Genomic DNA, 13,996 nt, shown 5'->3' with positions numbered 1-13,996 from the left:
TGTAGATGTCATAAATAAAACTAGAATTTTGTATTTGCTTTCCTTGATTTAGTTATGAAAAGAAAATGAGTTATACAACTCAGTTTTCATAGTTCAAATATTGATTTATTTTTTTTAAAGATGTCACGAGGTAGCTTGTTGTTTGTTTTTGGATTGATGCTGCTGCAAATTATCACATGGTGTTCATTAGTGTCATTTTAATTAATAATAATTTGATTTTTTCAACCATGTTTTATGACTTTGTACTTCTGAAAAATAAAAAACCCTAGAAAATTATGATATTCATTGAGATATTTCATGAACTAAAATTTCACATAACATTATGACTTAATTGAATACATACATATGTAGAAAAAATTTACACTATTAGTGTATAGAAATTAATCTTTTAAAAAACTAGGTTTGTAATATCTTTTAATAATAATAAATACTCCCTCAATTTTAAATTTAAGTAAAAAAAAATTCAAATGTATTTTGTCTAAATTTGGCTCAAATGCATTTGACATTCTCTTATGACTACAATTGGATGAAGTATTAACTAACAAACAAACCCTTCAATGCTCAAAATAATATCTTCCATAAAATAACATTATAAAAAAAAAACAAATATTCACACACACACACACACACATGAATAAAAGTATTTATTATATTTTAAATATAAAAATTTACTTAATTTTTAATAAAAAAAATCAAATATATTTGGTTTAAAGTTGGACCAAATACATTTGACTTTATCTGATGACTAATACTAGTTGAATTACTAAATAATAATTAAATGAAAACTCTCAATTCTCATAATAATAACAAACTTAAATTAATTTATAAAAAAAGATAAAAATTGAATAAAGTTTATTTACTTAACATAAATTTCGCGATTTTGCAGAGCAACTGAGTAACTTTGACAAAACAATTTAACCTCATCGTAAGGACAATTAAGAGTGGTTTGGTCAGCAATGTTAGATATCTAACTGAGTTATCTGACCATCTAAGGAAATCAATATTTATAATTTATGCAGGAAGGAATGATTCTATAAACAACCATCTTCAACCTCGGTTTTGTGACAGTTACAAGCACTACTAACATGCGCCTTTTGTTGAACACCTCATAGAAATTTTTTCGCAACAACTTAAAGTACAAACTCACCTATTGTACAAAGTTTGTAATTGCATTAGGCTAATGCAATTTAAATCTTTGTATAAGAGATGAGTTTCAAATTTTAAGTTTTTGAGAAAAAATTTCTATGAGGTGTTCAACAAAAGGCGTAGTTGTAGTGCTTGTTACTGCCACAAAACCGAGGTGGAAGATATTGTTTATGAATCATTGCTTCCTGCAGAAATTATAAATATTGATTTCCTTAGATGGTCACATAATTCAGTTGGATATCTAACATTGCTGGCCAAATCACTCTTAACTGCCCTTCTAAACATGTTAAGTAAATAAATTAATTAATTTATTCAAAAAATTTATCTCATTAATGATATATATTTCATTTTTTTTAGGGAATGATTATATTTCATAGTTGGTGACTAATAATAATTATATATACTGGATATGGATATTTGTTATGTTATTTCCAAAATAAATTTGTGTAGAAATTAAATAATATCAATTAATGATTGTGGGATTGCCAAAGTCTTGAACATAAACAATAATTGTTTGTTTTTTTTTTTTTAAGGAAATAATTGTTTGTTTGTTTGTTTATATGCACGAAGCCTATCGACCCTATATACTTAACCATAATCATATGTAATCAACTAAATATATTTGTCACAAAAAGTACCCAATGTTGCACCTCATTCACCATTTTGATGATTATAATCCATGAGGTGTAAGATTAATTGTTAGAACTTGACTTTGTCACTTCACGATAAGAAGTTCAAATCTCATATGAAACTATTTTAAAAAAATATATATTTTTTAATCATGAATGTTAGTATATTAATTCTTTTGTTAGTTTTTTTTCTCAAACCATAAAGAATAATTAGTGTCATCGTCATTATTTGTCCAACTTTCATAGGCTTGTGGAAAATGGTGAGTAATAAAAATTATGAAACAAAATAACATAAAAATGAAAAAAGTCAGCTATAATATTAAAAGCATAGCAAGATATGAAGTAAGGAAGCAAAAATAGAGAAAGAAAATCTTACAAGCATAAATATTCAAGCATTACAATAATAGGGAAACCAAAAAGGGGAAGCAAAAGTCTTACAAGCATATGTGCACTTTATGTCAAAATTCCACATGACCCATATGCATAGTTAACACCAGTTAATGACCTTAGACCTCTACATGTCACATATGAAGGAGAATATGGCAATCCAATATATTCATTTGGTCATCATCATCAAATAAAAAAACTAATCTATAAATCATGAGTTTGAAAGAGATTAACAATATATATCGTAGAGATTATTTAAAGGATTTCGTTGTAACTCTTATAAATGGTAGTGTGCAAAACAATTTATTTCAAAATGTGATGCTAGATTTTTTAAATTGATACTCCCTCAGTTTTCGCTCCTATAAAATTTCGGTTTGATTTTCATCCTCATAAAATTTTTATTTTTCGGAAAACACCCTTAATAGGCCATTTAAAAACCAAAATTTCTTGAAAAAAAAAAAATCTGAAAATGGCCTATTAGGGGGTGTTTTCCGGAAAATAAATTTTTTACAAGGGTGCAAATCAAACCGAAAATTTTATAGGGAGAAAACAGAAAATGACATATATTACAGGTGTGAAAAACACTATTAACCCAAAGTTAATGAAATCATATGTTTCATTCTCAATTTCTATAGATAATCATGTGCTAGAAGGAAAAATGAGAAAGATGAGATCAGTATGTATCAATACACACACACTAGTTTCTCTCTTGCTTTTCTTTTAGGGTAATTAAGGTCTTGGAAGGATGGAATTTAGTTTGTATCTAGGAATGATTGCATGACATATAAATGCATATACATATGTACACGTAAGTATATAGAATATTCTCGCTTGCTTTTCTTTTAGGGTAAAATCTTGACAAGATGTAATATGAGGCACATGAAATTTAGTTTGAATTGCATACATGAGGACAGAGGACTCCCAATGGGAATGTCTCCTTCGTTCTCGGTATTTCTCTTATTGGCGGCCTATTACTCATTATTTCAGATCGTCGGTTTGGTTGGGCATGAAATCTATGGTTGGCATGGTGCTGGATAATTCAGTTTGGATTGTCGGTAATGGGGAGAAGATTAATTTTTGGACGGACAACTAGTTAGGTGCTCCCTTAGTTGATACTTTGCAGATTTCGGTGGAGTTTTGTTTGAGACAGTTCACATGGCTATTCGTAATGGTCAGATTAAGCTTCCTGCGTTCGTGCGGGATAATTCTACGTACAATAATTAGAACAATTCAATGAAGGGATTGCGAAGAGGAGCGATTGTGATGAAGATGTGAGAGTGATTGAATTGAAACTGATGAGGAGATGTCATGAAGAGATTTTGATTAAGCAATTTTGACTAAGCGATTTTGGGATAAAGCCCTTCTGAGAAAAGTGATTCTCTGAGAGAGATATCTGAAATGAAAAATAAAGTTCTATAAATCTATAAAAGTTAAACTAATTAAATAGTATTAAAAACCTTTTTTGGGTGAAATAAAACTGTAGTTTAAATGTTATTTTTATAATATTGAAAATAATTGTTGTAGTGATGTAACACTTTTTAAAAATGTCACATATAAGATGTTGCAAAAGGTCATATGTGTAGTAGTGTACTGTTGCCACACAGGTATCTGAGATCACGATCCTCCGTGTCTTTTCCTGATCAGTTTGTCTAGGCTCATTCACTGACGGTTTGTTGTCGGCCAAGGATGCTTTCAGATTTTTATATCCTCCTCCACTTCCTATTGATTGGGGTTGCGACAATCTGAAAGCCTTGTATTCCTCCCTCGCATTCCTTTATCTTTTGGCGCCTGATGCATTACAAGTTGCCAACAGATGAAAATTTGAAGCGTAGAGGTTGTTATATTGTTTCTGTTTGCTCTCTTTGTATGTCTCAGGATGAATGCTCTGCGCACTTGTTTTTTGGATTCCCATTTGCGGTTGACATTTGGAGTTGGTTGAATTTGAAGTTGTGGCGCCCTATCAATGCAGTTTCAGCATCCTCTCTTCTATCTTGTGTTCCGGTTCCTTGCTCTTCTTAGGTTTCAGACATTTTTATTGCCGCCATTGTTCACACTTTGCATTCTATTTGGATGACGCGAAATGTGTTTACCGTGAATGAATGCTTGAATGAATGATGAAAATAGATGCAATTGAATTTGAAGGGAGAGAGACTTATTTTGTATATTATGTTTGGAATAAACTTTGTTAATTTTTATTTATCACTTTTGTATATTAGCCTTATCTCCTAAATCATCTACCTGAGTCCTTTTAATTGCATCAAAATCCATCTTGTAAATATTCAAATGCTTCTTAGGAACAAAATCAACAATAAAAAGTTGGTTATTTGAAACCATTAACTTAAGTATTATCTCCCAAAATCGATCCCAAACACTTCCCCAAATAGTTCTCTCAAACCCATCACTCATAATCACTTACCAATTCTCCTCACCCTCACCCTCACCTAGAATCCAACAGCAAGTCATGTACTTCCTTCTAGTACTCCATTGAGTGTTGGTTCAACACAACTTTATGGGATAACTCAACTACCTTCACCAACAACTGCCTATACTCCCCTACCTTCACCGACAATTGCTTATACTTGACCTTATCAATACCCTGTTCCCTCAGCGGGTCCTTATCAATCTTCTGGTCGTTATCAATCTTCTAGTCCCTCAACCAGGCCATCAGGTAGTAGTTAGAAGGAACTCTCATTTCACTCCCTTGTTTTCAAGTAATGCTGACATTCCTGCCGATCAGTGTCGATCAGGCATTTCAAGTAATGAGTGTTCCTTTTGACTACTACCTGAAGGATTAGTTGAGGGACCAGAAGATTGATAGGGACCTTATGAGGGACGAAAGGATTGATAAGTTCCAGTATAAGCAGTTGTTGGTGAAGGTAGTTGAGTATCGGCAGTTGTTGGTGAAGGAGTTGAGTTATCCCATAAAGTTGTGTTGAACCAACACTCAATAGAGTACTATAGGAAGTGAATGACTTGTTGTTGGATTATTTGTGAGGGCGAGGAGAAATCGTAAGTGATTATGAGTGATGAGTTTGAGATAACTATTTTGGGGCAATGCTTTCGAATGGGTTTTGGGAGAGAATTCTTAAGTTGATTGTTTCAAATGATCAACTTTTTATTGTTGATTTTGTTCCGAGAAGCATTTGAATATTTAAAAGACGGATTTTGATGTAATGAAGTGGATAAATGTGGATAATTTATGAGATAAAATTATATTCTTAGGGGGTAAGGGTCATTCTGCTATGAAGAAACCAGGTAATGGGGACATCTAAGGAGGTGTGTGTGCACGCGCGCTACTTTGGAACATATCTGTTGGATGTTTCATACATTGAATGGAGGCTAAACTTATACATATTATCCCATTTATGATTGAAACTTAGATATAACGAAGGAATTAACTGATATTATGAATTGAATTTATCTAAAATGCTTAGCCTTCTGAATTCATCTCTGTTGAAACTTTAAACACAATGTAAGTATTTCAAGTTCAAATAGGAAATTGTTGTAAGAACTTTTATGTTTTTTCATTACTTGCTTACGTTTAATATTTGTTTTTCTATTTTTGTCCGTCCTTTTTCTTTTCAGTAATAGTCTTTATCTTCTTTAATGTGGTTTTGAATTTCCTTAAAATGTCTAGGAAGCTAATGTTGCATTCTTTCAGGTTCACCATTGTTAGGAAATAACAGGGCTGAAGAAGAAAAATAAACACAATCACAACACAAGAATATATAACGTGGAAACTCCAAAACCAGAGAAAAAACGCAACCGTTGTCTAAACCGACAACCAAAGAATTATTACTATGTGAATTTTTTTACAACACATAGACTTCTCTCACTCTCACCCCATGGCCCTAGTACAACCACACTCTCACAAAGCAAATATTTAAACTAGGTCAGATATAAGCTTAAAGTGCTACTGACTGGTACATCTAAAAACTAAGAACCTAGGTTCAATATATAGCCTTGGTCTTCCCCTTGAAAATAAGGATTATTTGAGGTTTGGGAAAATGATTCTTGGGATGGTTGATGTAACACCCCGTTTCCCAAAATCACTTTAATAATAAATATAATATCAGAGTTTATCACCAAAACGGCATGTCACACAACTTTTCAAAATTCCTTAAATAGAATATAAACTATTTAATAAACATCCTTCCTAAAACTTCATTAATTTGCAGCGGAATATTCTTCAACATTGAACACCATTATCCAACAATAAATCTTGGCGCAAAGGCCTCAACATAATAATTCAACAACTAACAAAAGGGCTACATCAGCATGTTCCAAAATTGATACATAGGAAAGAAATTAAACAATAAATCCCATCCCACGTATCAGAGCCCTAGACACTTTGAGCCACCACCAACTACTCAAGATCACCTGCAAGTTATCCATAGGAAGGGCAACATTTTCAAGCAGAAGGGGGTGAGATTCACAACAATAATATAGATAAAGAATGCATCATTTGAATCTAACACCCTATCATATAATTCATCAATATATAAATATCATCATTTTCATATATCATCAACAATGGTAATTAGTAACCCACTCAACGACTCATGCAACTCATCACCACTCCACTAAGACTCCTCTAACAACACCCATGCATGTGGTACCAAAATCAGGACCGTAGCCCTCACCGCTGTAGAATGGTTAAAGCATTCATTTTCAGGACATAATTCCTCACCACTAACACCACTTTGAGCAACTAGTGCTCCACCACTTTGAACGACAAGGCATTCCAGAGCCGAAGCTCTCCCACTGTTATGCTTATGCAACTGACCCACCTGTGTATATCTACATACAATCCAAACAATGCATTTATATGTATATGACTCACCACTCCAATTTACAACATTCATATATAACTTAATTAAATAAAAGCATACATCCAGCCAGCATCCATTCATCACAACCAAATTAGAACACCCAGAACAATACACCAACATACAAGTCATGCTTAATCAACAAGATAAATCAACCATCAACAACAGAAAATAATCCAACAAATCCTGGACAACTCGCCTCGCGAGCACATCTGCTCGCTATGGCGAGCTCAGGAAAAAGGGTACTCGCCATGGCGAGTTCAAGGCGAACTCGAGGCGAACAGAAATATGGTGCTCTCGGGAGTTTTGACATTTTTCTCACTAAATCATCAATTCTAAGCTCCCTATTCATCTTTTTAACCTAAAACTTGCTCCAGTCATCATTAAAATCATGTAGATACATAAAACTACCCAACTTACGGCTTATAAAAACACTCCAAAAATCCAGATTTTCTCAAGGGTACTCGCCATGGCGAGTTGTCTCACTCGCGAGGCGAGCCATGAAGTTTCTCACTCGCCTTGGCGAGCAAGGCTACTCGCGAGGCGAGCGATGAACTTCTGTACGGGCAAAATGCAGGTTTTTCCCAAAAATCCCATTTTCCTCCAATTCACTCCCCAAATCAGTTTACAGATATGCAATGAAAGGTTATATGCACTCAGAACTCATTTCTAACATCAAAAACACAATCCCTACTCTCAAAACCCATTAATTTAACAAAACCTAACTTCTCCCAATTCTCACATAAACCTGTTAAAAACAAAATCAGAATCCAGAACCTATACAATTGCGGTAAACCTCACCCTTACCTTAGTTTTGCAGAAAAATCAGCACAGAAAATGACAACCTTGGCTCTCCTTGCTCTTCTCTCCTTTTCTCCCAAAAACTGACAGTTATACGTAAAAACGTTTTCTGACTTTTCTTTCTTTCTTAACTCCTTTCCTAACTCCTCTCTATTCTATTTACTCCCCCTTAATTCTATTAAATTCTAACATAACCCCCAAAACTCTAATTAATTATCTTCCCCACTTATTCTAATTTATTAATAAAAATAAACCATATAATAAAATAAACATACCACATAAATCACCAAAAATCATATATAAGACTCCACATAATCAAAAATAATAAAATAAAGATTAGAGCGTTACAGTTGAGACTCGAAATTTCTGTAGATTATGATAGAGCCAAGTGTCAGGAGCGTGTATGCGAAAACGACATCAAAATCCGATTAACGGTTTGAATTTTACGCGCGAAATGGTGAAAATCGCACTTTTGGAAAAGCTGATTTCTAGACCTGATGCTGTCAAAACGTGTCACGATTTTGCAAGCATGGCACAATTTTGTTGGCCGAAAGTTCATTGGTTCTGGGCATAAAAACGTGACACAATTTTTTGTGAACCAGATCCTTCATATTTCACTATTTGTCACCCCTTTTCACTTTGAATTGGGTTTTGGTGTAAACATGAAAGTTGTAGATAATTGTGTTAGCTTTCCAGTGGCGTTGGTTTGACTTGAAAATGATTTTTGGTTTTTGAGTTATGATGAAAATACTCCATGGAGGTCTTAGTGAAATTTTATGAAAATTCCGCATAACTATTTCTAGGTCAACCCAAAACTTATGGATTGTCTCCAAACTTTAAAGCTTGTGTACTATGAGTTCAATTAAGGTGTTTAAGAGTATTTAACCTATGTTGTGATGAATCTATCTTGGTTTGACGTGAATATCTTTAATTGATGAATTATTATATGAATGTATATGTTAATGAATATGATGTTATATGATGTTGTTCATGATTGCTGAATTATTATATAAATGTATATGTTGATGAATATGATGTTATATGATGGTGTTCATGATTGATGAATTATTATATGAATATATATGTTGATGAATTATGCAGGCAAACTAAAATATGTTGAGTTCAAAAATGATTTTGTCATGTCTTGACAATATTTTGTTTATAAATCAATATATCAATAGTTTCCATTAATATTTAAAAAATTTAATCAAAATTATACAAACAAACATAATAAAAATAATTACATGCGTTAGTGCCCATCTTTCCGCTAGTTTCTATAATGTAAATAAATTTATTTATTCAATTTTTATTTAGTTTTTATATTATTAATGATATATATTTCATAGTTGACGACTAATAATACTTAATATATACTGGATATTTGGTTTAATGCCCAAAATAAGTTTGTCTAGAATATTTATAGGAGCACTAAACTTAGTACTGAAAACATTAAATTACTACACAAATATTGTCTAAATTAAATTACTACCTAAAAAGTACATAATATAATAGAACATAGTCTATGTACAATCATCATGAAAACTGGTACATAATACAAATGTATGAGACATATCAGTATAATCACTTATCCTAGGGTGATAGTGATGAGGGGAAATCTAGGATGACTACAGTCTGTATGTTATATATATTTGAACAATTGTGATCACTCAAAATTTTGTCCTTGAGCTAACATTGATATGGGATCAATGTGAATCATGACATGTAACATATCACAACATAGCCTCTAACAATAGGGATAAAAAAATTTGATTGATGCTTATGATTTCGAGGACTAGTTTACTTTTCACTCTATAAATGTTATTAGAAAAACTAGATTATGGATATCGATCAATCTCCGCCACTGACAAGACAAAATTATGACATATCAAGACTTACATGAGGTAAATACTGGATGTAGCATTTAGATGATCATGTAAATCTATAGCAGATATTTGGTGTGGCTTTCACCTACCACTACAAGAAAATTGCCATATACCTACGGAGGTTTATAGTGACGGACGAAAATCTGTAGGTATTGATATGTTTTACCTACGGAAGTGGCCGTAGGTATAGGTATCTTAAAAAAAAGATATAAAAAGTAATACAAGAGAGCGCGCCAAATGAAAACTATAGACCGGGAAAGATCCCGCTTTTTTCAATTTTTCCCACCTCTAAATTGAAAATATATAAAAAAAAAACTCTAATAAAAACAAAAAAAAAACCCAACTCTTCCCATTCCAGAACACGGTTTCATTCTTCACCCATTTCATTCTTCACCCATTTCAGAATCCAAATCAAAATCTCACTCTTCCAAATCCTGAAATGGCCAAATCAAAACCTCACCTTTTCTTCCCTGATTGAAACCTCATCCTCTCTTGTTCTTCCCCGTTCCCAAATTGCAACACTTTTCACACCCAAATCGAATTCCTTGAAGATCAACTGAAAGAATCTGAAGTCAAATCCCTCTGTCTCAAAGCAAATGAGATCCTGTAAGCCATCAATTTTCACGTTTCTTCTGTTTTTACTTTCTATAAGTCATCAAAGGACAAAATTCGGTTATTAGGTTTTCACTATTTTCACTTGATTTTTTGATTTGTTTTGATTATGTTTTTAGTATGATAGTAACAATTATCTTTCAAGGAAAGTTAGTAGGTTTATTTTTTGATTTGTGTTGATTTTTTGATTTGTTTTGATTTGTTTATTTTTACACAGTAGCAACAATTATTTTAATGAAAAGTTATTTTATTTTTAGTAGGTTTGGGGAGTGTTTGGGTTGATGTATTTGCTCTTATATACTGGCATAAGTGTTGTGAGACTGTTATTTGGCAAGAACTTATCAAAACAGCTTATGACATGTTCATAAGTTGTTTTCAGGTTATTCTCATAAGTCATCGAAGATAGGCTATTAAAATAGCTAATAGTTTATGCAAAAGCAATATAACTTGATTTTGGCAAGAACTAATAGTTTTGTAAGACTGTTGTTTGGCAAAAACTTCTAAAAACAGCTTATGACATGTTCGTAAGCTGTTTTTAGCTTATCCTCATAAGTCATCGAAGATCTTGATTTAACTTAGTTTTCCATTTAAGAAAATATAAAGAGAGGTTCTGTGAAAAGTAATGACAATGATGAACTAAAGACATATGTAAAAAAAAATGGTTAAAAAGACAAACAGCGAAGTAGCGAGACTGAAGCAATTATGGCCAAATCAACAGTTGTAACTCATTCACATATTTTCATGAATTTTCATTTGCTATATTTAGCCCCACATTACTTTTAATTTACATGTCATTTATTTATGTTATACCATTTGGAACTAGGTGTGAATCAAATGACGCATATAGTTTGAATGTTAACAGAAAGTTGAAACAATTAATGAGAGAGGTAGAGATGCTAGGTGTTAGTGTTGAAACTGAGCTGCATTTGTTCTTCCCTGTTTGTAACTCATATTACAGTTACTTAGTTATGATGCTTTATGGACATCTTAATATTACTTTGTGTGCTAATATATTGAGTTGAGATTATTTTAAAAATATTTTCATATTTAGAGCAGCAATGGCTAAAAGAAGGAAATTGAGTATTGGGCATCGAGAAAATAGTAATGAAGGAAGACAGTCCATTCCCACTAATTCAAACTCAACCAATGTGCAAGGAAGTAATGGTGCAGAAACTGGTTCTAGTCCTAGTCATACAGAAAGTGTCATGCCTGAGTCTGTAGAATCTCACTCCATTCCTTCTAACATAGAAGCTGAAGAAGAAGAACGTATTGTGGAAGGTATAAATATTATATACCATTTTCTATTTTGTTTGTTTATGTTAATTCTTTGAATTTGTTTTTATGTTATTATGTCTTTCCTTTTACTTGTGGATGTAGGACCTAAACGACGTAGAGGTCCAACAAGAATGTTAGATATATGGGAAATGGAGGATGATTTCATAATTGTTAAGTTGGATAACTTTGGACGACCAATTGGTGATGAAGGGACAGCTTTTACTCGTTACTTAGGTAGTATTGTTAGAAGGTCTCAATATGCACCCATCAACATCAAAACTTGGAAAGATATGCCCTCAGATAATAAAAAAGCGATGCTGAAACAAATAGAGGTATTAAGTTTGCAAGTTTTTTAATTATTTGTGTATCAGAATTTGTAATATAACTTACATTTTTTATTTAACATCTCTCAATGTGTAGAAACGATTTGAGTTTGTTCCTCCAATAACCGATGAATTGCGAGAAATGATAAAATCTGATTTGAATGAAAAATGGAGACAATGGAAGGGTGATTTAAAGGCAACTGGATTTGACCCAAGTAAAACAGTAGATGAAATTGTATCTGGAATTGAGTTACGTGATGCTAGGATTGACGAAGTTCAATATCCTGGATTGGTTGAATATTGGTTCTCTGATGAAGCAAAAGTAAGTCTAAGTCATACATATTATACGTAATACACTAAAATGCATATTATTATGACTAATATTTTATACCAATTGTAGAAAGCGAGCACAATCAATAAACAAAATCGTGCCAAGTATCAGGATGTCCATTGTATGGGGACAAAAAGTCTCCCAAAATTTATTGATGAAAAGGTTTGATTTTTGTATTTTTCATTGGATGAGTTGTATTTAAAAACAATAAACATATAACCTGTTTGTTTAGTTTTTAGATGAAAAAGGGAAAAGGAGTGATGCCTGGACGTCAAGATATTTACATTGAAACTCGCACACGTAAAGATGGGTCAATTGTCAATGAAAAAGCTGCAAGAATGATTGTAAGCATCTAACATTTTTGGAACGCATAATGATTCTCTGTTTTTCTGAATTTTGAATCGAATCCCTGTTATACCATTTGAAAGTTTGATATCTTGCTGTTGTTTGATTTCTTGTAGTAATTATGATTTGGTGAGATATGGAAAACCATGAGTGAGTAGAGTATTGTTTGTTGTGTGGCTTATAAAATATAGTTTAGGTGCTTTAGCATGTTAGCAACAAGATCAACAAATTAAATGCTTGAGTAAATATTTTTGTCACTATGTTTTGCCAACTGCTTGTGTATTAATAGCAGCGCCAAGAAACTCTCGTGCCTTTTCATGCTTGATTGCCAACTGTTTTTAATTATGTTTTGGGTTTCAGGAAGAACTAAAAAAGATAGTAATGAAGATGGAACATCTCAATCAACTCAAAACAATCAGGGTTCTATGTCTTGGAAGGATGACATATTTTCTAAAGTACAAGGAGCTACAAAGAAGGGGCGCGTGCGATGTATGGGAAAGTTACCTAAATCTAAAAAATCAAAGGTTGATTTGTCTGAAAATGAAGAGCTGCGTGATAGAGTTAAGACTATGGAGGGCTTGTTAGCAAATGTCATGACTTTGATTCAAAGTTGATTTTCTGGAGAAGATGTGAATGAGATAATGCAAGTTTCTAGACAGGTACTTTTGAATTTTCTAATCTTCATATAAAAATACAAGTTGCTTCATTGATTTAAGAGAACATGGGATTTATATAATTACCTGTTTATGAAAACAATGTTGGTTTTGTGTTTGAGTTACACAATTCGTTGAATTTCGCATGTGGTGGTTCGAACCATTTAGCAATACTCTTGATTTAATACTAATCTTTATCTGCAATTTTCAATTTTTTGTGATATAGGTTACTGATGCTTCTAGTTTTCCTAACCCTTTGAATTACCCTAGTCCAAGCAATAATGAAGATTAATGAAAATGGCATCCAATTAAATATCACTAAAGTTGTTAATATTTTCTTTGTTTTTTAGGAGTGATATTCTCAATGTTGAATTGTGTTATTATTCATCTTTTCTTTTTATTTCTTGTAGGTGAAGATGAGGAGGCTAATATGGAGACTTGAAGATGGAAATTTGAAATTGGAAACTAGGCTGGACATTGGTTTGGTTCTTTTCTCTATTGACATAGTTATATATAAGGCTTTGTATCCCGAATATGGATTTGTCTTGTTTTGGTTGATGCTCTAAAGTACAATAGGATTGACATGATTTAGCTTTTGTTAATTTCTATGTTTGAAAGAATTGGTTTTAATCTTCAATATATATGGTATGGAATCTGTTTTTGATTTCAAAATATATCCATTTAATTGCCTAGTTTGTAATTTGATTAATTTCATAAAATAAAATTTTCAAATGATATAGCATCAAGAATGTGATGTGTACATTAATTGCAATGAAATGTGT

The 13,996-nt window shown here is 32.3% G+C and overlaps 1 protein-coding gene across 1 annotated transcript; it reads left to right on the top strand.

The window, feature by feature from the left end:
- The first annotated feature begins 11,242 nt into the window (after positions 1 to 11,242).
- LOC120577885 (uncharacterized) lies at positions 11,243 to 13,200 on the top strand. The gene is made up of 6 exons (XM_039829777.1): positions 11,243 to 11,565; positions 11,665 to 11,894; positions 11,983 to 12,207; positions 12,286 to 12,378; positions 12,456 to 12,560; positions 12,922 to 13,200. The coding sequence occupies exons 1-6, from the start codon at positions 11,346 to 11,348 to the stop codon at positions 13,144 to 13,146; spliced, it is 1,098 nt and encodes a 365-aa protein (XP_039685711.1). The 5' UTR covers positions 11,243 to 11,345; the 3' UTR covers positions 13,147 to 13,200.
- Positions 13,201 to 13,996: the final 796 nt, after the last annotated feature.

Source organism: Medicago truncatula, unplaced genomic scaffold (assembly GCF_003473485.1).
Source record: "Medicago truncatula cultivar Jemalong A17 unplaced genomic scaffold, MtrunA17r5.0-ANR MtrunA17Chr0c15, whole genome shotgun sequence".
Taxonomy (NCBI): Eukaryota; Viridiplantae; Streptophyta; class Magnoliopsida; order Fabales; family Fabaceae; genus Medicago; species Medicago truncatula.
Note: the sequence above shows the minus strand (reverse complement) of the source record. Positions and strands in the feature narration are given on the sequence as shown.

Coding starts and splice junctions, on each gene's coding strand:
- LOC120577885 (XM_039829777.1), top strand. CDS start 11,346: ATGGCTAAAAGAAGGAAATTGAGTATTGGGCATCGAGAAAATAGTAAT. Junction 11,895..11,982: donor CGATGCTGAAACAAATAGAG/GTATTAAGTTTG, acceptor CTCAATGTGTAG/AAACGATTTGAGTTTGTTCC. Junction 12,208..12,285: donor GGTTCTCTGATGAAGCAAAA/GTAAGTCTAAGT, acceptor TACCAATTGTAG/AAAGCGAGCACAATCAATAA.